The sequence below is a fragment of the Coregonus lavaretus genome (assembly GCF_964263955.1).
Source record: "Coregonus lavaretus genome assembly, chromosome: 19".
Taxonomy (NCBI): Eukaryota; Metazoa; Chordata; class Actinopteri; order Salmoniformes; family Salmonidae; genus Coregonus; species Coregonus lavaretus.
The window spans coordinates 29,779,964-29,806,660 of NC_140006.1; the positions used below are offsets into that span (position 1 = coordinate 29,779,964).

The window sequence follows — 26,697 nt, forward strand, 5'->3', positions numbered from 1 at the left end:
ATTTGAAATTATACAATAACTATGAGGTTAAAGTGCAGACTGTCAGCTTTAATTTGAGGGTATTTCACCATTTAGAAATTACAGCACTTTTTGTACATACCCCTCCCATTTTAGGTGACCAAAAGTATTGGGACAAATTCACTTACATGTGTATTAAAGTAGTAAAAAGTTAAGTATTTGGTCCCATATTCATCGCACGCAATGACTACATCAACCTTGTGACTCTACACATTTGTTGGATAGAAATGAATGGTAAATAATGTATTGTGTCATTTTGGAGTCACTTTCTGTCACGTTCGTTGAAGGACGGGTCAGACCAAGGCGCAGCGTGAAATGCGTACATGTTTATTAAACTAAATAAACACACGACAAAACAATAAACCAACGACACGTGAAGTCCTAAGGTAACACACAACAAACCTTACACGGAACAAGATCCCACATCCCACTAGTGCCAATAGGCTGCCTAAGTATGGTCCCCAATCAGAGACAACGAGCGACAGCTGCCTCTGATTGGGAACCACACCGGCCAACATAGATCCACACATACTAGAATATACAACATAGAACATACACAACAAAGAATATACACACCCTGACTCAACATATAAGCATCCCCTGAGTCAGGGCGTGACAGTACCCCCCCAAAGGTGCGGACTCCGACCGCACAACATAAACATAACAGGGTAGGGGCCGGGTGGGCAATCCGCCTCGGAGGCGGATCCGGCTCGGGGCGTGACGACCTCTCACTCTCCGCCTCCCTGTTGCGCCCCTGGTCTGGTCTGGAGCCGCTGCTTCCCCTCTCCTTCCTCCCACCCTACGCCAGGCCCTGTCTGGACCCTGGTGTGGGAGACCCCGAACCTGGAGAGGGGCTGACGTCATGGTCTGGACTGGAGCAGCTGACCGGAGCTGGATCAGGCACCGGTGGAGCGGACTGCTCTGGCTCCGGAGTGGAACGGCTGACCGGAACTGGATCAGGCACCGGTGGAGCGGACTGCTCTGGCTCCGGAGTGGAGCAGCTGACCGGTGCGGATCAGGCACCGGTGGAACGGGCACGGGCCGTGCCGGACTGGACAAACGCACCACTGGTCTGGTGCGAGGGGCAGGAACGGGCCGGGCCGGACTGGCGACGCGCACCACTGGCTTGGTGCGAGGAGCAGGAACAGGCCGGGCCGGGCTGGCGACGCGCACCACTGGCTTGGTGCGAGGAGCAGGAACAGGCCGGGCCAGGCTGGCGACGCGCACCACTGGCTTGGTGCGAGGAGCAGGAACAGGACGGGCCGGGCTGGCTTGGTGCGAGGAGCAGGAACAGGCCGGGCCGGGCTGGCGACGCGCACCACTGGCTTGGTGCGAGGAGCAGGAACGGGCCGGGCCGGGCTGGTGACGCGCACCACAGGCTTGGTGCGGGGAGCAGGAACGGGTCGGGCCGTACTGGGAACACGCACCACTTGCTTGGTGCGAGGAGCAGGACTGGGTTCCTTTATTAACCCCCGCTCCTTCTGCTGCCTAACCAGCTCCTCTCACCGTGCCTCTACACTTTCCTTCTCCCTCTTAGCCTCCTGTAGCACCTCCCTCTGACCAAATAACTCCTGCTCCCTCTGAACCAATAGCCCCCGTAACATGGTGGCCTCCTCTCCTAACCTGCAGACCCGCCCTTTAACGGCCTCCTGCTGCCTCGTCGTCCACACCATGTGCCCCCGTCGTCGGCACTGTTGGCGCCGTTTCTCCTCTCTATACCGGGCCACCACTGTCTCCTACCAAGGACGGCGATCCATCCCAGCCTGAATCTCCTCCCAAGTCCAGGATCCCTTACCATCCAGGATCTCCTCCCAGGTCCAGGCTGTCTTCTCCTGAACACGCTGCTTGGTCCTCGTTTGGTGGGATCTTCTGTCACGTTCGTTGAAGGACGGGTCAGACCAAGGCGCAGCGTGAAATGCGTACATGTTTATTAAACTAAATAAACACACGACAAAACAATAAACCAACGACACGTGAAGTCCTAAGGTAACACACAACAAACCTTACACGGAACAAGATCCCACAACCCACTAGTGCCAATAGATCCCACAACCCACTAGTGCTAAGTATGGTCCCCAATCAGAGACAACGAACGACAGGTGCCTCTGATTGGGAACCACACCGGCCAACATAGAACCATACATACTAGATCGACAAACAAAGACCAAACATAACAAGGAATATACACACCCTGACTCAACATATAAGCGTCCCCTGAGTCAGGGCGTGACACTTTCATTGTAAATAAGAATAGAATATGTTTCTAAACACCTCTACATTAATGTGGATGCTACCATGATTACAGATAATCCTGAATGAATCTTGAATAATGATGAGTGAGAAAGTTAGACGCACAAATATCATACCCCCCCAAAAATGCTAACGTCTCCTGTTATTGTAATGGTGAGAGGTTAGCGTATGAATTTTGTTTGTGTGTAACTTTCTCAATCATCATTATTCACAAGCTTGATGTAGTCGTGGCATGCTATGAATATGGGACCAAATACATAACTTTTTACTACTTTAATAAACATAAATGAATTTTTAACAATACTTTTGGTCCCTTAAAATGGGGGGACTATGTACAAAAAGTTCTGTAATTTCTAAACGGTTCACCTGATATGTATGAAAATACCCTCAAATGAAAGCTAACCTCATAGCCATTGTATCATTTCAAATCCAAAATGCTACAGTAAAGAGCCAAAACAAAAAAAATGGTGTCACTGTCCCAAAACATTTGGAGCTCACTGTATATCTCCTTGTTGTCTTGTCATGCAATGAGTGGCACATGATGCCTTACCCAAAATTACACAACAAAAAAACAGGACACACGAAGGAACGTTAGATAGTGATGACGAGAAGGAACATCAGATTGTGAGCATCAGGTGACGATGCTCTCAGCATTTGTTGAAGACATGTGCAGGGCATTTATATGATTTTCCTGTCTCCTGATATTGACCCAAATGAGTTTTACTGCCTGTTTTACAGCCTGCTCCATTGTTCTGACTGACTGCAGTAGGGATATAAAAAGCAGTGGCTGGCTGACTGACACTTAGGCTGCACAGCAAAACAAAGCACTGCCGGCTTTTATCTGGTGAGGCAGGGCGGGGTGGTAGAGTGTGCGTGCACTTCCTGCGTTCACCACTTAGTCTTCAGAATAGACCACACCACCACACCGTGCCAGCGTTTACAGGAACAGACAAACATGAACAGGCAGGGGCTTCTGCACAGGCACTGTCACTAAGCCTTCTGTATAACACAGGAACATACTGTACCTGGCTATACTAACTAGGCTAAGTCATAACTCCTAACAACAACCACCTAGTACCAGTAAAAAACATTGATTATCCAAAGATAATTGTTTTAACAACAACAACATTCAGTGCTGTTTATAGATGAGAGCACATGATAGGTATCTCGCTCTAATTACATGGATTGAACAAATATCCTCCGTTAGCCAGTGGAAAGAAAAGGTGGTTTCCTATTTGGTTATGACCGCATGGCAAGAGAATGCTGCAGCATCAAACCGTCCTGGTGAGGCCTTTTAGCCTGGCTGCACTGCTCTACTTTACTTTCAAACACACAGCCGCTACGCTACGTAACCACAGCAACGCCGCTCATGTTTCCACCACACTCTTGGCACGCTCCTCCCTCGCCCCCAGCCAGTCCTAAAGGGTGTCAGATACCTCACTGATGGTAGCTTGGAGAACAAACATGTACACAACTCAGGGGACAGATAGACTGTCTGTCAGGGTAGAGGGGGAGTATGAAGGTATGGCGCTTTACAGGTAATAGCTTCTTCAAGGGGCGGTAAATTCAATACAAATTCGAGACAGGGTAGAGGGGTGGACCTTTCATTCATTCTTAAGAAAGTCTCCATGACTGGACTACAGGTCAGAGGCCATCGTGGAGAAGCACCATGGGCTCTATAGCAGTTTAGCCTGGTCCCAGATCTGTCAAGACAGCACAAACAGATCTTGGACCAGGTTAAAAACAGTCCAGCTGAGGAGAAGTAGCAGAGCTCCAGAGGCTAAAATAAGACTTAGACGTCTGCCACTCGAAAGGACTCTCATTACACCCCAGTCTTTATCCCAGGACTTCTAACCAGACCTCTGACTACATCAGGGGGAAATAACAGATAGTTACTGTGGATCTGCCTCAGCCTGGTCTGTGTTTATAGGGATGATGACAGTCTCTATCCCTGATGCAACATATCTATTCAAACGGTACTGTATTATACTATATACAGTGGGGAAAAAAAGTATTTAGTCAGCCACCAATTGTGCAAGTTCTCCCACTTAAAAAGATGAGAGAGGCCTGTAATTTTCATCATAGGTACACGTCAACTATGACAGACAAAATGAGGGAAAAAAATCCAGAAAATCACATTGTAGGATTTTTAATGAATTTATTTGCAAATTATGGTGGAAAATAAGTATTTGGTCAATAACAAAAGTTTCTCAATACTTTGTTATATACCCTTTGTTGGCAATGACACAGGTCAAACGTTTTCTGTAAGTCTTCACAAGGTTTTCACACACTGTTGCTGGTATTTTGGCCCATTCCTCCATGCAGATCTCCTCTAGAGCAGTGATGTTTTGGGGCTGTCGCTGGGCAACACAGACTTTCAACTCCCTCCAAAGATTTTCTATGGGGTTGAGATCAGGAGACTGGCTAGGCCACTCCAGGACCTTGAAATGCTTCTTACGAAGCCACTCCTTCATTGCCCGGGCGGTGTGTTTGGGATCATTGTCATGCTGAAAGACCCAGCCACGTTTCATCTTCAATGCCCTTGCTGATGGAAGGAGGTTTTCACTCAAAATCTCACGATACATGGCCCCATTCATTCGTTCCTTTACACGGATCAGTCGTCCTGGTCCCTTTGCAGAAAAACAGCCCAAAAGCATGATGTTTCCACCCCCATGCTTCACAGTAGGTATGGTGTTCTTTGGATGCAACTCAGCATTCTTTGTCCTCCAAACACGACGAGTTGAGTTTTTACCAAAAAGTTATATTTTGGTTTCATCTGACCATATGACATTCTCCCAATCCTCTTCTGGATCATCCAAATGCACTCTAGCAAACTTCAGACAGGCCTGGACATTTACTGGCTTAAGCAGGCGGACACGTCCTGCACTGCAGGATTTGAGTCCCTGGCGGCGTAGTGTGTTACTGATGGTAGGCTTTGTTACTTTGGTCCCAGCTCTCTGCAGGTCATTCACTAGGTCCCCCCGTGTGGTTCTGGGATTTTTGCTCACCGTTCTTGTGATCATTTTGACCCTACGGGGTGAGATCTTGCGTGGAGCCCCAGATCGAGGGAGATTATCAGTGGTCTTGTATGTCTTCCATTTCCTAATAATTGCTCCCACAGTTGATTTCTTCAAACCAAGCTGCTTACCTATTGCAGATTCAGTCTTCCCAGCCTGGTGCAGGTCTACAATTTTGTTTCTGGTGTCCTTTGTCAGCTCTTTGGTCTTGGCCATAGTGGAGTTTGGAGTGTGACTGTTTGAGGTTGTGGACAGGTGTCTTTTATACTGATAACAAGTTCAAACAGATGCCATTAATACAGGTAACGAGTGGAGGACAGAGGAGCCTCTTAAAGAAGAAGTTACAGGTCTGTGAGAGCCAGAAATCTTGCTTGTTTGTAGGTGACCAAATACTTATTTTCCACCATAATTTGCAAATAAATTCATAAAAAATCCTACAATGTGATTTTCTGGATTTTTTTTTCTCAATTTGTCTTTCATAGTTGACGTGTACCTATGATGAAAATTACAGGCCTCTCTCATCTTTTTAAGTGGGAGAACTTGCACAAATAGTGGCTGACTAAATACTTTTTTGCCCCACTGTAAGTGCATCACAGCTCTGATACTAACAGTGAATTGGATTATGTTTTACAATGCGCGTACAGTTATAGACTGGCTGGGAAAATACGGGATACTATTGTAGTCATCAAGACTAGCAGGACTGGACTGTAAGGGTTGAGTCTGTGTGAAGATTATCAAGCTTAACTAACTGGCAAGAAATAATTCATTGGACCAACACTAACTGACTCTAGTTCATTAAGGGGTTAAGATGTATTAGGCCAAGAGGGGAGAGTTATATAAGATGGTATAGACTGGATGTCCGGCTGATTTACCATAGACCTTTAATGAGTAATAATAAGGCAATGAGCATAGTTCCTCATGGAGGAAAATCTATATAAATCCTACCCAATGAGAAAGACGCAGCCTCGACTGCATAAGAGCACAGAGGAGACTTAAAATAAAGCCAATCTGCTCTCCCCACCCAGACACAGAGGCGATATGACCCAGACACAGAGGCGATACTTCCCAGACACAGAGCCTAGACGACCCATATCTTGAGAATAACAACACAGCAATGCTCTTTGAGACCCATAACTTCACATCACTAAAAATAAAACATCTATTGTCAAAAAGATAAATGACGAGTGACTACTGGACTGGTAATCAACACAGTACCTGAAACTATTATTACCTGTCTAGGAAACATATCCAAGCTAATGTACCACAGTTCATTATCTTTTCAGTTGTAATGAATCCAACAGGAAGCTACAGTGCCCCCTCCCTTGTCCTTTTACTGGAATGTATCATCCTCCTAAGGGACCCCATATCAAACCCTCAATCTATAACAGATGCTGACCCACAGGAAGACAGCAGTTAAAGAGCAGGGTGTGGACTAAGGCTGTGTCTCAAATGGCACACTATTCCCTATAAAGTGCACTACTTTTGTCCAGGGCCCATCAAAAGTAGTGCACTATATAGGGAATTGGTAGCCATTTGGGTTGCAGCCTAATTATAATTAGGCTTGGTGGGAATGGGCTTTCTGGAACAGGAGCTCAATACAAAGTCCTTCACATCCAGCTGTCTGCTGACCATTGCCTCCTCAGAGGTTCAAACCACTGCAGTAGTTCTAGAATATGTCAAAATGGCTGCCAATACTTACAGGCTTCTTCAGGAAGAAAACGGACAGGGCTCCGATCAATGGCATGTCTCCGAGCAGGGGCTCCATCACGACCCTCAAGACACCGTGAAGCTGCAGAAAACATGCCAATCAGTGACTTTTTGATTGCAGAGCATTGTAACATACAATTTAGAGGTATCTTTCTTATTACATAGGAAACAGTGGTACAATTCACTTTTGATTAATCTATTTCACAAATTACTGTCTTCTTGTTGTCTCAAGGAAAAGTCTGACCTGAGTTGTATTACTAAATGTTCCACTGCTTCCATTAGTATCCATCCTGACTGAAGTGACTCTTTACTCAGAAATGTAGAGACTGTCTAGAGCTCCAAATTTGGTTGCAAGCGCAAGCAATTAAACACAGAGTCATCCCTTAATCTTAAATGTAAAGTCCTCATATTTGGGGACCCTATTAGATTTTTTTATTCAATTCAGTCTGGTATGAGAACGGTAGTCCCTATCTGCAAAAGCAGGGTATCTGCGGAAAGCTGAGTATCTTGGCTGTTGATCGGTGACTTCAAATCTTTGGTGTGACTTACTACCATATATGGGCATACATTTATAAGGGCAGTCCGAGCCGATGACTTCATTTCAAGATGGCTGCTACCTACATTCCGGTTAGAGTTGTGAAGCATAAACAAAATAAACATGGAATACGTTGATACACACCAAAAGCCACGACTCCACAGATCATGAGGATATCTTATTTGTCTGCCTGTGACCTACCGTTATTGATCACCAGCCCCGAGAGTCAAAATGTTAATTTTACACAACGTTTTCACCAAACATCTTACAAGGTAAGCTTCGATGTGGTCTGTGTTTGAGCTATAGCTACATGGGGGGTATCAAATTAATCCTTATGTCGGTAGGAACAAATCTAGCCTATTGCCAATGTTATCTGATGATGTATGACTTAAAGGCAACATCGAATGTCCACCGAGTGACTATATCTTTGCGCATCAAAAATATAATGTTGCCTGCTTACGCGCTGTAGCCATCCATTACACAGGGGATTGGCTACTATGCCACCTTGACAGTCTTGTAGCCAATGAGATAAGCTTTCCAGTGATATGCAGTTGACCTGGGTGGGACAAAGCAAGGCTTAGAACCTTTTAACATCCAGTGTGCAAAAACAGTGCAATTACCACATTCAGACACTTTGGAGAGGTTGAAAGGACACTTGAATGTACCCTGGATACCCCATAACACCACCACAATGTTTGAGTGAGTATGTAATAGCACTGGAATTATCTAATTTATAGACATATGCCACCTTGGAGAAGTTTAGGGACACTTGGAAACGTCCCGTGACCACACCTGACACCACTTACTAAAACATCTGCCCATTTCTAGTTGTTAGGTCTATCAATCCCATTTTTTTTCTGAAATTGTTCACATGTTGTGGAAGCCATCTGATGTGTTTCCAGCTCTAGTCATCAATAATTTAGTTATAGCTTGTCAATGAAAGATAATCAAAAACGGTTATTTTGTGTGTGCTTGATCTTGTGTATTCTGAACTATGTGTGTAACTCCTATCTATCTTCTGATAATTTCCTTATAATCTCCCAGATGTCTTCTTTCCAAATATTCATGTCAGAATCATGTAATTACACATGAATAGCAGTTACTTTTGGGTATGTCTATTTAGGTGGAAATCTACATTTTGCCATTACATTTATTAAATTGCAATGGAAATATAGGACATTTTCGATAACCATACTCCTATGTAGTCTTATTCTCACGTTTACTCAAAACAGTAGCTTGATCAGAATCAAAACAAAACAAATGTGGCAATCCGCAATTTCGTATAAGGGCTTCATTCTGAACACAACTGGTTACAGTGAAAAGCCAGTCATCTTTTAGGAGCCAACAAAACCGCCTGAAATCTGGACTGATTCCAAAACAGCCTACTAGAATGGACACATAGACCACCTGAGACTGCAGTCTCAAATCTGGCCAATCAGAATGGGTTCGCAATGATTACTGTAGGCTACCCTGCATACAACTGTCTCTCTCTCTGATCTCTGAACAGCAAATATGCTGGTGGTTTGTAAGGGCAACCTCTTGCAATATTGTATAATCACCTTTCACACTTATTTATGAAGTGTCAACATATTATGTGAAGAAAGAAAAACCAGTAGTTTACATAATGCATAGCCAAATATGGAGGTGGCTAATGGTTAGTCTCATGCACCAGACAGATTTTCATCAAGCTTGGGAGGTCTGGTATATCAACTTAATAGTGGGAGAAAGTCACAACATTTCTGAATAGAAAGTAGTGTTTGGTATACAAAAAATGACTCTACCTGTATACTTTTTATACCAGCTCTGCAGTAGTATTTCTTGATGTCAACATCAATCTCTGTATTCCCAACAAAGCTGAAAAGATCAACAAAACCAATATGTCTTGATATACAATGATATAAAAAAATAACAAGTATCTCCAAATTGAACCACAGTGCATGTGACTATACCTAATCTCCAGGTCCATTATAATCTGTCGTTTGTCCACATTCTCAGTGTACACTTTGACCCCGTTCACCCTTAGTGGCTGTAGAGAGAGAAGGAGAGAAAGATGAAGGGAGAGAGGGAGAGAGAGGGGGGAGAGGATAGGATGACAAAGCAGGACCCACTGGTTGACAGGTGACTCTGCATGCTCAAACCCAAAGAGGAAAACTGCTTGTCCAACCATACTTCAAGCATGTGTTCCCTAAGTTCCCTTACAAGGTTAACAAGTTTGAAAACTTACATGCAGGAAAAATTGCTGGACATTGTTGATATGGCTAATGACTGTAAACACAACAATAAACACCTATGAACTATATTATACAGACTAAACACCTACAGTATATAACAAGATATAGAACACTTTCCACACTGCTTGACATACCATTGGGAACATAACTAACAGTAACATTGACCGCATAACTCATCACTGGAAACATACATGCATATCTAAATGCCTCAGTCTCACCTTGTCCCCCATGTCGATCTTGGTGAAGCAGAAGGAGCTGAGGTGAGCGTTAGCCCCCTTCACAGCCGGCTCAATGGTCTCTCTGAACAGCTTGTCAACAAACTGACAGATGTACGGCCACATCTGTTTCACTGTCTGGGGAGGGAGACAGAGAGGAAGACTCAGGGTTACACAGGTCATATTCTCAAAGCTCAATATCTGCCAGAGACACTACACAGGTAATGGCCCTGTTCTCTGTATGGTTTGATTTAATAAGACTAACTGTTGAATTAAAGATAAGAAATACTTTCTTAATCCCAGAGGGAAAATTCTTAGCATAATTTTGTCATAGATAACAGGTAGGAAATGCCCTCATAATTGCCTACCACACATACCATTACCTCAACTGACACATCTATTTGGTTTGGGTGTGGCCCTACTGTAGTTTATGGGCTCTACTTTAAGTACTGACGCATGAGCTCCTTACCACATAAGCCTACTACAAAAACAATAGCATCTATAACACTCCTGCAGAACAAATAGAGGTCATGAAAACAGACTTTTCTCGTTTTATTATCTAATGTGTCTTTAAAACATTGTGGACTAAATCCCTATAAGTCTGTTTTTTACAGTAGTAACTGTAAGAGTAATGGCTCCTCCCACTTCCTGGAGTTCGAAGGGTCCCCAGAGAGGCTGGTACTGGAGCTGGGTTAGCAGAGCTCCAGATAAGGGCCTATTTATAAGAGGCTGCTGCCCGCTCCCGCCCGCCTTCCTGCCTCCACACAGTAACAATTATCTAGAGCAGGGAAAGTTGGTATTAGACCGGGTTCAAATACTATTTGAAATCATTTCAAATACGTTATCTGTGCTTGACTGAGCTTGCCTGGCTTGATGGACCAATAGGATAGTCCCAAAACTGCAAAAACCATCTGGCACTCTAGGCAGTCTAGATCAAACGCTCAAAGTATTTGAACGATTTTCAACATATTTGAAAGATGGTCTTTGAACCCAGGTCTGGTTGGGGTACTGTAGGACACCGCACTGCAGTGAAGATGTTCAGTACCTTGTTGAGCCATTCCACTCTCTCCACATCTGGAAAATGAACCTGGAATGAAGAGAATAATGGCTCAGTTCATATTCGTTCAATATGTGGGCTGTATGAAGAGATGCTGTGGGGTAGATGAAAACAATGTCTCATTACTGGTTGGTCAACAGTGTTTGACATTGAAACAGACATTCAATAAAGACTATAGAAGCAATAGACAGTAACACAACTGACAGATTGACAGGATGAATCAAACCAAATGTGTCACATTCTTCGTAAACAGGTGTAGACTAACAGTGAAATGCTTACTTAAGGGCCCTTCCCAACAATGCAGAGATCTTTTTTTTTTTATAATAGCAAAATAATAACAGAAGGAATAAATAGTAACGATAACTTGGCTATATAAACGGGATACACCCGTACCTTGAGTTGTATGATGATTGTATACTACTAATACAGTCTGATTACACCTATATGAAACATAACATTTCACTTTTGTTTGGTTTGGTAGTAGTGTTTTATGGCGCTATCCAGGTCAAGGTCCAGCTGGAGTCATCTCCCTGAACAATTCCTGTAATCGTTCAAGGCAAACCAGGCACTGTTACAGTACACAAAACAGCCCAAACAATATGAGAGCCCTCTGACATCTGCAGTACTGTACACAGCCCAGACACAGCAGAGTAGATAGACACAACCAGAGTAGATAGACACAACCAGAGTAGATAGACACAACCAGAGTAGATAGACACAACCAGAGTAGATAGACACAACCAGAGTAGATAGACACAACCAGAGTAGATAGAAAACCCTTCCCACTTTTCTCCAAACAAAAACCTCAACATTAAATCTTCTTATTATAGCGCTTTGATATCTGTGCCTGTCTAGGAAAGACGAGGAAGGTGAAGATGAAAATTATGATGATGATGTGGATTTAAAGCAGCACATCTAAAGCTCAGAGAGGAGGAAAGGGCTGATTCTGAGCATTAATTCACAGACAAGGCTGAAGTAATTGGTGTCTCAGGCTGACAGCATGAGAACAGCACCAAGCCGCTCAGAGATTGCTGAGGCAGGGAGTCGACTGTGACAGATACGCAGTTGGATTTACATAACTACCAGACAGACAGAGCTTCTGCAGGCAGGCTTAGGCTGAGTCCCAAATGGTACACTATTCCCTATATATAGTGCACTACTTTTGTAGTAGTGCAATATATAGGGGATAGGGCGCCTTTGGGAATGCACAAACAGTCACGCCTCACACACACACTCGGCTGTTCAGAGAGCAACCCTGGGCTCATATTGAGGCAGAGCGAGTAATTCAATGTGCACTGGGCAGGGTCCTTATGATGTACTCGACACAGTCTACATCAGTTCATCGATGAAAGGAACCATATCATAGTAGTGGTGAAGTGTTACTTAAACTAGCATTGATGTGTATTGATGTGTATGTTTGGCTCATCTGTAAGAGTCTCAGCATGACTCCCTGTCCTGTCAAAATAAAGGCTAAAGCCCTAGTGTAGTCAAAAAATGAGATTTTCATGTGTTTTATATACACTGAGTATACAAAATATTAGGAAGACCTTCCGAATATTGAGTTGCACCCCCCTTTGCCCTTAGATCAGTCTGAGTTCGTCAGGGAATGGACTCAACAAGGTCTCGAAAGCATTCCACAAGGATGCTGGCCCAGGTTGACCCCAATGCTTCACACAGTTGTGCCAAGTTGTCCTTTGGGTGGTGGACCATTCTTGATGCACACGGGAAACTGTTGAGCGTGAAAAACCCAGCAGAATTACAGTTCTTAACACATTCAAACCAGTACGCCTGGCACCTACTAACATACTCCCTTCAAAGGCACTTAAATATTTTGTCTTTATTTAACCTGTCTCCTCCCGTTCATCTACACTAATTGAAGTGGATTTAACAAGTGACATCAATAAGGGATCATAGCTTTCACCTGGTCAGTCTATGTCAGGGTTCCACAACTGGATGCCCAAGGTGGTTTTATTTGGCCCCCCCAAAAAAAAAAAATTGTTGGTGTGGAATTTTCATTGTTGGACATAGCAAACACCAGGAAATCAGCGCCAAGTGATTTTAATTTAAGAAATCTGTTTCCAAGTATTCCCACGCATAATTGAGAGACACGTGATAGTATACAAATGTAAGCAAGGTTTGAAATTATTATGTTTTAGTGAAACATTATATCTGTTTGGGCTTCTTGCGGTCAATTTGCAGTCTACAAGTTATTTATAATTATGTTCCGGGCCCGCGACCATCCCCTCCAGAAAAGAAAATCTAGTTGATGATCCTTGGTCTATGTCATGGAAATAGTTCCTAATGTTTTGTACACTCAGTGTATATTTCCACACTACGAGGTTGGAATAATACTGTGAAAATAATGAGTGTAAGAGTTGTTTGAAAAGAGCGCCTGAAACTTCACCCTGTTTTGGTGGGATGGAGTTTTGGCCTGCCTGGTGACACCACCAGGCAGTAAATTAGTTAAGAAAGAGAGTACCAAACCACTCTGCCAATAACAGCTTGTTTTCTGTTTCCCCCTCCCCACTCAGACCACTACCAGACAGTCGTAGCAAAATTCTTGCTTGAGAAATTGCTCTCGCTAAGAAGCTATTTTCGTTTCTTTTTTGACTGTAAGATCATCTGTTTATAAAACACAATACCATTAACTCAAACCCAAATAGCCTGGCATAAGTCTGCATAATATTGTACAATCAGATTTCTTTGTTTTCCTTGACAACTCCGATGCTGTGACACAACCTTCAGTGGCACGTTGTCAGACCACTTTTCGCTCCTTTTTAGGGTCTGCAGACAAACAATAGAGGTTGCCTAGCAGCATATTCCAGCCTGCCTTGAGAGTGAGAGATCCCACACAGCACAGCTAGTGGAAAAGAAAAGCAGAGGTTCACAGTAATTCCTCACGGGAGGAAAGCCAGCAGCTCAGCTCTGAGTCATTGTCAAGCTATTTCCTGGTTTGACTGAACAGTCAGTCTGGTGGAATATGGTTTCCAACTAACAGACTCACAGTGCGTCAGCTTTAGTTCCCAGAACAACACACCACAGTCAACAACAGAGTAGCCTGAATAACAAAACGGTCATGGAGCTATGTCTTATCACTGTATGTAAAAATAAACTAATGCACAGGGCCTATCTCACATCTCAGCAGCCATGAAGTGGAGCAATGCGGTCATCCCTCTCCTTATGACAGCTCATGGGAGAATCAAGCAGGGATGTGTCCCAAATGGCACCCTATTCCCCATATAGTGCTTAGAGCCCTGGTTAAAAGAACTGCAATAAGGAATAGGGTGCCATTTGGGAAGTAGCCCTTCTGACAGCCCACGGGAGTCGTGCTGGACTGGTGGAATCACAATCCCACAGAACAGCTGTTTAGAAATCCAGACCATGGCAGCTGGCTAGGGGTAATCGGCTCCTTCACTCACACATTATGCAATACCATACTATCAGTGGACATGTACCACTACAGGAGTAATTTACAACATTAACCAACCTGTTTGACTAAATAGATGTTCTATGGGATTATACAAAAAACGTTCAACTATTCATTCTATGAAGGGGAGGGAAACAGTATAATAACAAAAAATGAAATTGTAATATACTGTATAGGGCTAGACACGAATATACACTAACTATCTTGCTCTTACCAGCTATTTACATTTTGTTGGGTAGGAGAGAATAGAACATGTGACTGGTGTTGCCCTCAGAATAGTGAATTTGTGACAGAGGTCAGTATTATTATAGCCTCGTACGAACCATCCTGATCTCGCAAGCTTAAGACGAGGCTAATATTATTACATCAGATTGCCATGGCTTCATCAAAATAAAAGGTCCTAGTGCCATGAAACTATCACACACTCATATCTTCTGTTCTGTTCTGTTACTAGGTCAAAGGTCAGTAGCAGTAACCGTGTCAGAGGCATTACAGATCATCAGATCAAAAGTGACAGCTCCAACTTCCAAGGGAGATTCTCATTTGTCCTCTCTCCTCTGTCCTCTCTCCTCCGTAACCCGGAAACCGATAAGTGGTTGAGGAGAGAGTCAATTCGTTAATAGGTGAACAAATTAAGCTGCTCCCCTCCTTCATTACCTAATTCAACAGAGGATGCACAAGAGTATCCTCGTGGCAGGTAGAGCGGAAGTGTTTTATAATCATCCACATCCCCTTTAAAATCAGCTGTTTTCTCAAAGGAGAAAAGCATGCATACATATAAAATGTCTTGCACAACGAGCTACAGTATATTTGTTTTGATCATTTTACACATTTATTTTGGGATTCCACCCCTGTAAACGTAATTTGCTTGATGACGAACAAGTGGAAAAGGAGAGTAATTTCATACAAGCGCATTTGTTTCCTCTCCTCGATTACCTTTGACCTTTTTCAAAAAGAGGCAAGGACAGGAAGGAGGAGTTAGCTAAACCAATTGAGAATCTCCCCAACTCAATCAGAAGGTGCACATTCAGCAATTTCTGTACCGTGGAAAATAGTCAGGCCAGTCAGATAGCAATATATCATTGGTGGACGGTCAATGGTGCAGGACAAGTCATACTATATCACAAGACAGTTGTTGCCACCTATATTTAGGCCCTTAGGGTGGTGTGGGGCGGGACCCATAATCACCACAGGAACAAGAGAGAGCCATTGTGGGGAGTATCAAATCACAAACAGACCGTCACAGGCCGTTGTGGCACATGATCTACAGCAGGGTTCTTCCGGTCCTGGAGGGCCGAAACACCTCTGTTTTTCATCCACTCCTTCTAATCAGGGGCTAATTCAGACCTGGGACACCAGGTGAGTGCAATTAACTACCAGGTAGAAATAAAAAACAGAAGTGTTTCGGCCCTCCAGGACCGGAATTGAAGAACCCTGATCTACAGTATGGCAATTCCATGGTAACAGAATTATGCCGAGATTCAGATTTTTCACTTTAAAATGTATACCAAACAAAAATCACTGATTTCAAAGTAAAACAAAACCATACAACTCTATGCACAAGGAGTCCTTTGAACAATTTCCACTAAAAGTTTTAGAAAAACTAATTTACAGGAAGAACTGTGCAGATACAAAATTTGGTAACAGAATAAAACCGAGGGAGATTTTACCATAATTCTATTACCAAACTTCGCATCCGTAAATGTTTTTTAAGCAGCGCATAGAGTTGTATGGTTTGTTAAACTTTGAAATCAATGGTTTTTGTTTGGCATACATTTTAAAGTGAAAAATCTGAGTCTCAGCGTAATTCCAATACCGTGGAATTGCCCAGTATGTACCATACCATGCCATCAGAGCAACTAGAGTAGAACTAGGTCATACACTACGTACAGTGCATTCAGAAAGTATTCAGACCCCTTTACTTTTTCCACATTTTGTTACAGCTTTATTCTAAAATGGATTAAATTATTTTTTCCCTCCTCATCAATCTACACACAATAACCCATAATGACAAAGCAAAAACAGGTTTTTAGCAATTTTACTCAGTACTTTGTTGAAGCACCTTTGGCAGCGATTACAGCCTTGAGTCTTCTTGGGTATGATGCTACAAGCTTGGCACACCTGTTTCTCCCATTCTTCTCGGCAGATCGTCTCAAGATCTGTCAGGTTGGATAGGGAGCGTCGCTCCAGAGATATTAGATCAGGTTCAAGTCCGGCCTCTGGCTGGCCCACTCAAGGACATTCAGAGACTTGTCCCGAAGCCACTCCTGCATTGTATTCGCTGTGTACTTAGGGTCGTTGTCCTGTTGGAAGGTGAACCTTCGCCCCAGTCTGAGGTCCTGAGCGCTCTGGAGCAGGTTTTCATCAAGGATCTCTGTACTTTGCTCCGTTCATCTTTCCCTCAGTCCTGATAAGTCTCCCAGTCCTTGCCACTGAAAAACATCTCCACAGCATGATGATACCACCACCATGCTTCACCGTAGGGATGGTGCCAGGTTTCCTCCAGACGTGACTCTTGGCATTCAGGCCAAAGAGTTCAATCTTGGTTTCATCAGACCAGAGAATCTTGTTTCTCATGGTCTGAGAGTCCTTTAGGTGCCTTTGGGCAAACTCCAAGCGGGCTGTCATGTGCCTTTTATTGAGGAGTGGCTTCCGTCTGGCCACTCTATCATAAAGACCTGATTGGTGGAGTGCTGCATAGATGGTTGTCCTTCTGGAAGGTTCTCCCATCTCCACAGAGGAACTCTGGAGCTCTGTCAGAGTGACCATCGGGTTCTTGGTCACCTCCCTGACCAAGGCCCTTCTCCCCCGATTGCTCAGTTTGGCCGGGCTGCCTGCTCTAGGAAGAGTCTCGGTGGTTCCAAACTTCTTCCATTTAAGAATGATGGAGGCCACTGTGTTCTTGGGAACCTTCAATTCTGCAGACATTTTTTGGTACCCTTCCCCAGATTATGTATGAAAAAATGAATGCACTCACTAACTGTAAGTCGCTCTGGAGCATCTGCTAAATGACTCAAATGTAAATGTAATCTGTGCCTCGACACAATCCCGTCTCGGAGCTCTACGGACAATTCCTTCGAACTCATGGCTTGGTTTTTGCTCTGACATGCACTGTCAACTGTGGGACCTTATTTAGACAGGTTTGTGCCTGTCACGATCGTTATAAACAGCGGACCAAGGCGCAGCGTGAAATGCGTACATCTTTTAATGCGTACTGTGCACAATACAACAAAAGTCCTAAGGTCATAAACACAAACCTACACGGAACAAGATCCCACAAATGACAAGTGCACAACAGGCTGCCTAAGTATGGTTCCCAATCAGAGACAACAAGACACAGCTGCCTCCGATTGGGAACCACCCCGGCCAACACAGAAATACACGATCTAGAAAAGAACACATAGAAAACAAAACATAGACACTACACATAGAAACTAACACCCTGGCTCAACATATAAGAGTCCCCAGAGCCAGGGCGTGACAGTACCCCCCCCAAAGGCGCGGACTGCGACCGCGCCAACTAAACCCAACAGGGGAGGGGCCGGGTGGGCATTCCGCCTCGGAGGCGGATCCGGCTCCGGGCGTGACCACCACCCTCTAACTAACCCCCCTTAGCGCCCCTGGTCTGGTCTGGCCCCGCTGGCTGGAGCTGGACTGGACATCGGTGGAGCGGATTGCTTAGGCTCCGGTGTGGAGCAGCTGACCGGTACCTGACCAGGCACCGGTGAAACAGGCACGGGCTGTGCCGGACTGACGATGCGCACCACAGGCTTGGTGCGGGGAGCAGGAATGGGCCGGACCGGGCTGACGACGCGCACCACTGGCTTGGTGCGGGGAGCAGGAACGGGCCGGACCGGGCTGACGACGCGCACCACTTTGTTGGTGCGGGGAGCAGGAACGGGCCGGACCGGGCTGACGACGCGCACCACTGGCTTGGTGCGGGGAGCAGGAACAGGCCGGACCGGGCTGACGACGCGCACCACTGGCTTGGTGCGGGGAGCAGGAACGGGCCGGACCGGGCTGACGACGCGCACCACTGGCTTGGTGCGGGGAGCAGGAACAGGCCGGACCGGGCTGGCTACGCGCACCACAGGCTTGGTGCGAGGGGCAGGAACAGGCCGGGCCGAGCAGGCGACGCGCACCACAGGCTTGGTGCGAGGGGCAGGAACAGGCCGGGCCGGGCTGGCGACGTGCACCACTGGCTTGGTGCGGGGAGCAGGAACAGGCCGGACCGGGCTGGCGACGCGCACCACAGGCTTGGTGCGAGGGGCAGGAACAGGCCGGGCCGGGCTGGGCTGGGCTGGCGACGCGCACCCCAGGCTTGGTTCGAGGGGCAGGAACAGGCCGGGCCGGGCTGGCGACGCGCACCCCAGGCTTGGTGCGAGGGGCAGGAACAGGCCGGGCCGGGCTGGCGACGCGCACCACAGGCTTGGTGCGAGGGGCAGGAACAGGCCGGGCCGGGCTGGCGACGCGCATCACAGGCTTGGTGCGAGGGACAGGAACAGGCCGGACCGTACTGGGAACACACACCACTGGCCTTGTGCGGGGATCAGGAACGGGCCGGACCGGACTGGTAACACACCCCAGTACCTCTCGCCGTGCCTCTACACTCTCCTTCCCTCTAATGACCAATGGCCCCCGTAACCTGGTGGCCTTCTCTCCTAGTCCACAATCTCGCCCTGTAGCTGCCTCCAGCAGCCCCGTCGTCCATGCCGTGTGTCCCCCCCATAAAATGTCTTGGGGTTGCCTCTCGCCTGTCCGACGACGGCCCGGTTGGCACCGCTTCTCCTCTCCTGCCTGGGTCTCCCCCTTCATCGCCCTCCGGTAACGGACGGCCTCCTCCTCCGTTATCCTCCCCCAACCGAGGAGGACATCTATCAACGTTACCTCCGGCGTTTGCTCCTGGAAACGCTGCTTGGTCCTGTTTTGGTTTGATCTTCTGTCTCGGTCGTCGTAAGCAACGGACCAAGGCGCAGCGTGAAATGCGTACATCTTTTAATGCGTACTTTGCACAATACAACAAAACGAAACGTGAAGTCCTCGGTCATAAACACAAACCTACACGGAACAAGATCCCACAAATGACAAATGCACAACAGGCTGCCTAAGTATGGTTCCCAATCAGAGACAACAAGACAGCTGCCTCCGATTGGGAACCACCCCGGCCAACACAGAAATACACGATCTAGAAAAGAACACATAGAAAACAAAACATAGACACTACACATAGAAACTAACACCCTGGCTCAACATATAAGAGTCCCCAGAGCCAGGGCGTGACAGTGCCTTTCCAAATTATGTCCAATCAATTGAACTTACCACAGGTGGACTCCAATCAAGTTATAGAAACATCTCAAGGATGATCAATGGAAACAGGATGCATCTGATCTCAATTTCGAGTCTCATAACAAAGGGTCTGAATACTTACGTAAATAAGGTATTACAGTTTTTTATTTTGTATACATTTTATATATATAAAAACCTGTTTTCACTTTGTTATTATGGGAAAAAAATGTATTTTATTCCATTTTAGAATAAGGCTGTAACGTAACAAAATTTTGAAAAAGTCAAGCGGTCTGAATACTTTCTGAATGCACTGTCCTGTATACAGACAACTCAGGAAAGGGATTTAGTCTTATGGTAGTAAATACACATGGTAGGCTAATCTAAAAAGGATCTAAATCACCTTGTAAAACTAACTTCACATAGGCCTAATTGTCACCCCTTTCACTTCAGTGACAACACAAGCTTTCATTTGTTTGCTTAAGTTACTGATTTGCCTGGCTGCTTAGAAGACACTGTGTGTGTGTGACACACCTCTGTTCTTGTTAAGTCACAAAGCACAGGGCCACAAGCTAACAATACAGCCTAGAAAGTACAACAACATGATAGGCCTATTGGATTGTTTGAAATGTGATACAAATATCTATCCATTATCAACTCAATATCAAGCCTATAAAGGCTTTGAGATGCTTCCGTCACAGCTCCTGGTTTACTGTGTGTTCTTTCCCTACATCTCCCATAAACTCGTCACAGTCACATTATTCAGTGAGTGAGCACTGTGATGACTGGACTGTCTTTTTCTCCAAAGTCACTGACAGTCTCATCACTCCCATGAGAGGAGACCGTGTGTGGAGGTGGTCTGGGTCATATGCAACAGCAGCACATTACTTCTGTTTGAACAAATGACTGCAGGTTTGAACGAGTCAAACAAGGCTTATTCTCTACTCCCTTTAGTCAGAGGCAGAACTCAACAGCACAAGGCTCTGCTCAACACTCATCGCTCCCTTGAGACTGTGTAGGAAGTCACAGTCATATAAAACAGCACAGGACCTGTATATTTGAAAGAATATAACAAGGCCTATTCTCCCTGTAGTCAGAGGCAGAGCACAAGGCTCTCTGTTCAACACACGTTTTCAATTTTCCACTGGACTGATGGGCCCACCCTTTGGCACATCAAGGAGAGAGGCCCCACCCATGGCCATGATGACACACCATTAGAGAGCATAACAGAACAAGAGAGAGAAATCTCTCTACTCCATATAGACCATTGGACTAGACCACTGTTTCCCAAACTCGGTCCTCAGGACCCCAAGTGGTGCATGTTTTGGTTTTTGCCCTAGCACTACACAGATGATTCAAATAATCAACTAATCATCAAGCTTTAATTATTTGAATGAGCTGTGTATTGCTAGGGCAAAAACCAAAACATGCACCACTTGGGGTCCCGAGGACCGAGTTTGGGAAACGCTGGACTAGACCTATATTTTGAAGGATGTATGTTGCTACATTTTCACTGTTTTTTTTCTTGTCTCTTGACAGTTTTACCTAATTTCGGCCCAGCAATCCTGTTGTAAAATAATTAAAGGCCCAGTCAACCAGGGACAGACAGGCCAGTCATGACCTGACTTATGCTGACCTGAGCTCTGCCCTCAGATTTCAATCGTCTGTCTTTCAAAAGGTCTCAAACTTTGAATGCTGTGTAAATCATCTTTGTTTAGTGAAGACAAAAAGCTAATTTGCCAATCTTAAAACTGCCAACTACTACCTGCATTGTTTTTGTGCATTATGTTCACAAAGGATAACATAATGTGATAACATAAAGATTCATAGTATATCATATAATAGCAATATTCTAATATGTTAAAATGATATTCAAATGTACTGTACATATATACACTACCGGTCAAAAGTTTTAGAACACCTACTCATTCAAGGGTTTTTCTATATTTTTACATTGTAGAATAATAGTGAAGATATCAAAACTATGAAATAACACATATGAAATCATGTAGTAACCAAAGAAGTGTTAAACAAATCAAAACATATACTTTATATTTGAGATTCTTCAAATAGCCACCCTTCGCTTTGATGACAGCTTTGCACACTCTTGGCATTCTCTCAACCAGCTTCATGAGGTTGTCACCTGGAATGCATTTCAGTTAACAGGTGTGCCTTCTTAAAAGTTAATTTGTGGAATTTATTCCCTCTTAATGTGTTTGAGCCAATCAGTTGTGTTGTGAGAGGGTAGGGGGTATACAGAAGATAACCCTATTTGGTAAAAGACCAAGTCCATATTATGGCAAGAACAGCTCAAATAAGCAAAGAGAAACAACAGTCCATCATTACTTCAAGACATGAAGGTCAGTCAATCCGGAAAATGTCAAGAACTTTGAAAGTTTCTTCAAGTGCAGTCGCAAAAACCATCAAGCGCTATGATGAAACTGGCTCTCATGAGGACCGCCACAGGAATGGAAGACCCAGAGTTACCTCTGCTGCAGAGGATACATTTATTAGAGTTACCAGCCTCAGAAATTGCAGCCCAAATAAATGCAAATCCAAATAAATGTCCTACCGTAAAGCATGGAGGAGGAGGTGTTATGGTGTGGGGGTGCTTTGCTGGTGACACTGTCTGTGATTTATTTAGAATTAACCAGCATGGCTACCACAGCATTCTGCAGCGATACGCCATCCCATCTGGTATGGCCTAGTGGGACTTTCATTTGTTTTTCAACAGGACAATGACCCAACACACCTCCAGGCTGTGTAAGGGCTATTTTACCAAGAAGGAGAGTGATGGAGAGCTGCATCAGATGACATGGCCGCCACAATCCCCAGACCTCAACCAAATTGAGATGGTTTGGGATGAGTCGGACTGCAGAGTGAAGGAAAAGCAGCCAACAAGTGCTCAGCATATGTGGGAACTCCTTCAAAACTGTTAGAAAAGCATTCCAGGTGAAGCTGGTGAGATAATGCCAAGAGTGTGCAAAGCTGTCATCAAGGCAAAGAGTGGCTATTTGAAGAATCTCAAATTGAAAATATATTTTAATTTGTTTAACACTTTTGGGGTTACTACATGATTCTATAGGTGTCATTTCATAGTTTTGATATATTCATTAGTATTCTACAATGTAGAAAATAGTAAAAATAAAGAAAAACCATTGAATGAGTAGTTGTTCTAAAACTTTTGACCTTAAATTGCTGTGTCATCTGCTTTACTCTACTGAACCCTCGCTTATGATGTAGGCTTATTGCTCAAAGGATTATGACATGACATAAAAAAGATAGTTCAGGAAATGCTGCATAGAAACATATAGAAAATACAGTTCTTGGCAAGTGTGCTTCTTTCTGTCAACTTGTTTTAACAAAACAGTGCACAAAACTACCACACTGCCTATCAAGCCTCATTCCAGGCATATTTGCTGAGACAGCTAGCTTGCCTGTGTCCCAAGTGGCACCCTATTCCCCTTGTAGTGCACAGGGCCTATAGGACTCTGGTTAAATGTAGTGCACTATGTAGAGAATAGGGTGCCATTTGAGACACAAGCCTAGTCGTCTAGAGGAGGGCATGGCTCACCATCACCAAGGCCTGCTGCATTTTTAGAATAAAGCTCCAACAATTGTATCGTGGATCACATCACAATCAATGCCACCACTCCTGAAAGACAGTGCTTGCTCCTTCCTACTGATTTTCTAAATGTCAGACTCGGGAGCAGGTTTCTGACATTAACCAAGACAAGTTGTGTTTGGAATTGATTGTGCTATATACTTAACCAAAGCTGCCTGTACTTGCCCTAACTTAGAGTGAAATGTCAAAACCTGTCAGATCTACAATAAGTACCTATTACAAGGCAAATAAATACCTGAATAAGAGACTTGCTTGGGCCAAGAAACACAAGCAATGGACATTAGACCGTGGAAATGTGTCCTTTGGTCTGGAGTCCAAATTGGAGATTTTTGGTTCCAACCGCCGTGTCTTTGTGAGACGCGGTGTGGGTGAACAGATGATCTCTGCATGTGTATTTCCTACTGTAAAGCATGGAGGAGGAGGTGTTATGGTACTTTGCTGGTGACACTGTCTGTGATTTATTTAGTATTCAAGGCACACTTAACCAGCATGGCTACCACAGCATTCTGCAGCAATACACCATCCCATCTGGTTTGGGCTTAGTGGGACTATCAGACCCTTTGTTTAGAAAACCCTAAATTAGTTCAGGAGTAAAATGTGCCTTAACAAATCACATAATAAGTTACATTGAATCACTATGTGAAATAATAGGGGTTGACAACATTTTTGAATGACTAACCCTTCCGCTGTCCCCCATACATAGAACATCTGTATGGTCCCTCAGTCAAGTATTGAATTTCAAGCACAGATTCAACTACAAAGACCAGGGTCTTTCGAAAGCCTCAAAAGAAGGGCAGTGATTGGTAGATGGGTAACAATAATACATCTGACATTGAATATCTCTTTAAGCATGGTCAAGTTAATTATTATACTTTGGATGATGTATTAAACCATCCAGACACATCAAAGATACAGTCCTTCTGAACTGTGCTGCAGGACCGGAATGAAACTGCTCAGTTATGTTTCCATGAGGCCATTGGTGATTTTAAAACAGCTAGAGTTCAATGGCTGTGATGGGAGAAAACTGAGGATGGATAAACAACATTGTAGTGACTCCACAATAATTACCTAAATGATAGAATATACAGAATAAAAATATTCGAAAACATTACTCTTGTATGCAATAAGGCACTAAAGTAATACTGCAACAACAACAAAAAACAGCAGAGGAATACACTTTTTGGCCTAAATGCAAAGCCTTATGTTTGGGCAAATCCAACACAACACATCACTGAGTAACTGCCTCCTTGTTTTCAAGCATGGTGGTGGCTGCATCATGGTATGGGTGTGCTTCACATCAGCAAATACTTTTCCAGGATAAAAATAAATGGGATGGAGCTAAGCACAGGCAAAATCCTAGAGGAAAACCTGCTTCAGTCTGCTTTACACCAGACTGGGAGAGGAATTCACCTTTCAGCAGGACAATAACCTACAACACAAGGACAAATCTACACTGAAGTTGCTTACCAAGAAGACAGTGAATGTTCCTCAATGGCCAAGTTACAGTTTTGACTTAAATCTGTTTGAAAATCCCCAACATCTTGACAGAGCATGAAGAATTTTGAGAGAAAAAAATATGGGCAAATATTGCACAATCCAGGTGTGCAAAGCTCTTATAGACAACCAAGAAGACTCACTGCTAATCGATGCCAAAGGTGTTTCTAACATGTATTGACACAGGGAGCTGAATACTTATGCAACAACTATATTTTAGTTATTCCATTTTTACTAATCTTAAAATTAAAATAAAAAATAATATCTTCCACTTTGACATTACAGAGTATTTTGCGTAAATTGTTGACAAAAAAATGACAATTAAATACATTTGAATCCCACTTTGTAACACTTTGGTCCGAATACTTTTGCGAGGCACTGTATATGTACATAGCTACCTCAATTACCTCGTACCCCTGCACATCGACTCGGTATTGGTACTCCCTGTATATATAGGGGAGTACCATTCATCTCTAACAACTAACCGGGAAAAAGGTGGGTAACTTTAAAATGTTTAACTCAATAAAACAAAACAATGTCATTCTTACCCATGGTGGCATCTCAGAGGTCGCCAAATTTAGTTTGACAGTTTTCTCTTCATGCTCCAAGAACGCCAGGGCACGGGTCAGTCTGTTGTTTTTATGCCCTTGATTTCTTCTCCACCAGAAAAAGATGGCAAGCCCTATTAGAACCCAACTGAAGCTGAACTCAAAATATCCCAACACATAAATGGGAAAAATAACAATGAAGGTCTTGGCAAATTTCATCCACATCTGAGTGGCGTCTGTGACGGAGGACTGTGGCTCATCTTCCAGATCCACCGGGGCGATTGGGGTCGTAGGGCTGACTGGAGGGCTCGGCGTTGTCGGTCCATTTTCCTTGGCTATTGTTGGTCCTGTGGAAGTTGTCTTTCCAGAATCCGCTCCTTGAGCTCCACTGCTTGTCGCCGCCGCTCTTCTCATTTCCACTCTACAAATAAGTTTCACAATAGAGAGAGCAGAATAAGCGACACAGACATAAAACACTTTACAGACACAATGTATATTCTACAATGTAACAACAACACGCTGACAAACATGTTACAATGTTTCCAGTGTCAAAATGTTGGCACCACAGCCGCTGGAACGATTATGATTGATTTAATCATAGTACAGTTACTTCAGAGGGAAGGGCTCAGCTGAGTTGGTCGACCTGTCAATCGGCTCGGTGGTTTATGAAGGAGTTTCCTAACAGCCGCTATTTCACCAAACTTGTGTTAACCCTTTTTATTAAATAACATAAATACTCTGCCTCACCCGTTTCCGTATTCGACATCCGTAATCCTTTGAATTCAGTGTACCAGTCCCGTACACTGCATGGGTTCCTTCGACTATTTTAGTTTCCAACGTAGCACAATAATCCCTTCACCACATCCTGCTTCAAAGTGCGTTTTGCTTCTACAACACTGTATAACCAGCCCCCTTCTCATTTTTCTAACAGGAAATTGTCATTGTCAAGATAGGTCAAACACAGGGAGGGATTTTTTGAAAAGGAGATTTCCAAGCGCCATCTCGTGGATACTTGTCTCGTGCACACTCTTATAGCGCAATTACTTATTATTCTGAACCATACAGAATAGTCTAATAATCTATTTTCCCACATCAAACATTTGGGGTTGCTATAAAAGTATGGTAGTACAACTAGTAGAGAGTGTGGGATGCAGCAGTGGCTTTTTACTGTGTACTGTACCTGTCATCTATGATGGAGAAATCACACCGTCCACGAAACATAATGTACTAAGGTATTTTGTCCACTAGATGCCAATAGAGATTTGATACTGTACTGTAGCCTACCTATAG

The 26,697-nt window shown here is 44.3% G+C and overlaps 1 protein-coding gene across 2 annotated transcripts in view; it reads right to left on the reverse strand.

Moving 5' to 3' along the window:
- Positions 1-26,297, reverse strand: part of LOC311146188 (extended synaptotagmin-2-B-like) — a 56,814-nt gene extending 30,517 nt beyond the window's left edge. For both annotated transcript variants that reach the window (XM_084182685.1, XM_084182684.1), the window contains exons 1-7: positions 26,155-26,297; positions 25,408-25,828; positions 11,019-11,060; positions 9,977-10,111; positions 9,477-9,553; positions 9,309-9,381; positions 6,985-7,074 (exon numbers count right to left, since the gene is read on the reverse strand). In XM_084182685.1, coding sequence (XP_084038811.1) covers positions 6,985-7,074; positions 9,309-9,381; positions 9,477-9,553; positions 9,977-10,111; positions 11,019-11,060; positions 25,408-25,821 — 831 coding nt within the window. In that variant the 5' untranslated portion in view covers positions 25,822-25,828; positions 26,155-26,297. The remainder of the gene's footprint in view (positions 1-6,984; positions 7,075-9,308; positions 9,382-9,476; positions 9,554-9,976; positions 10,112-11,018; positions 11,061-25,407; positions 25,829-26,154) is intronic.
- Between the last annotated feature and the right edge of the window lie 400 nt (positions 26,298-26,697).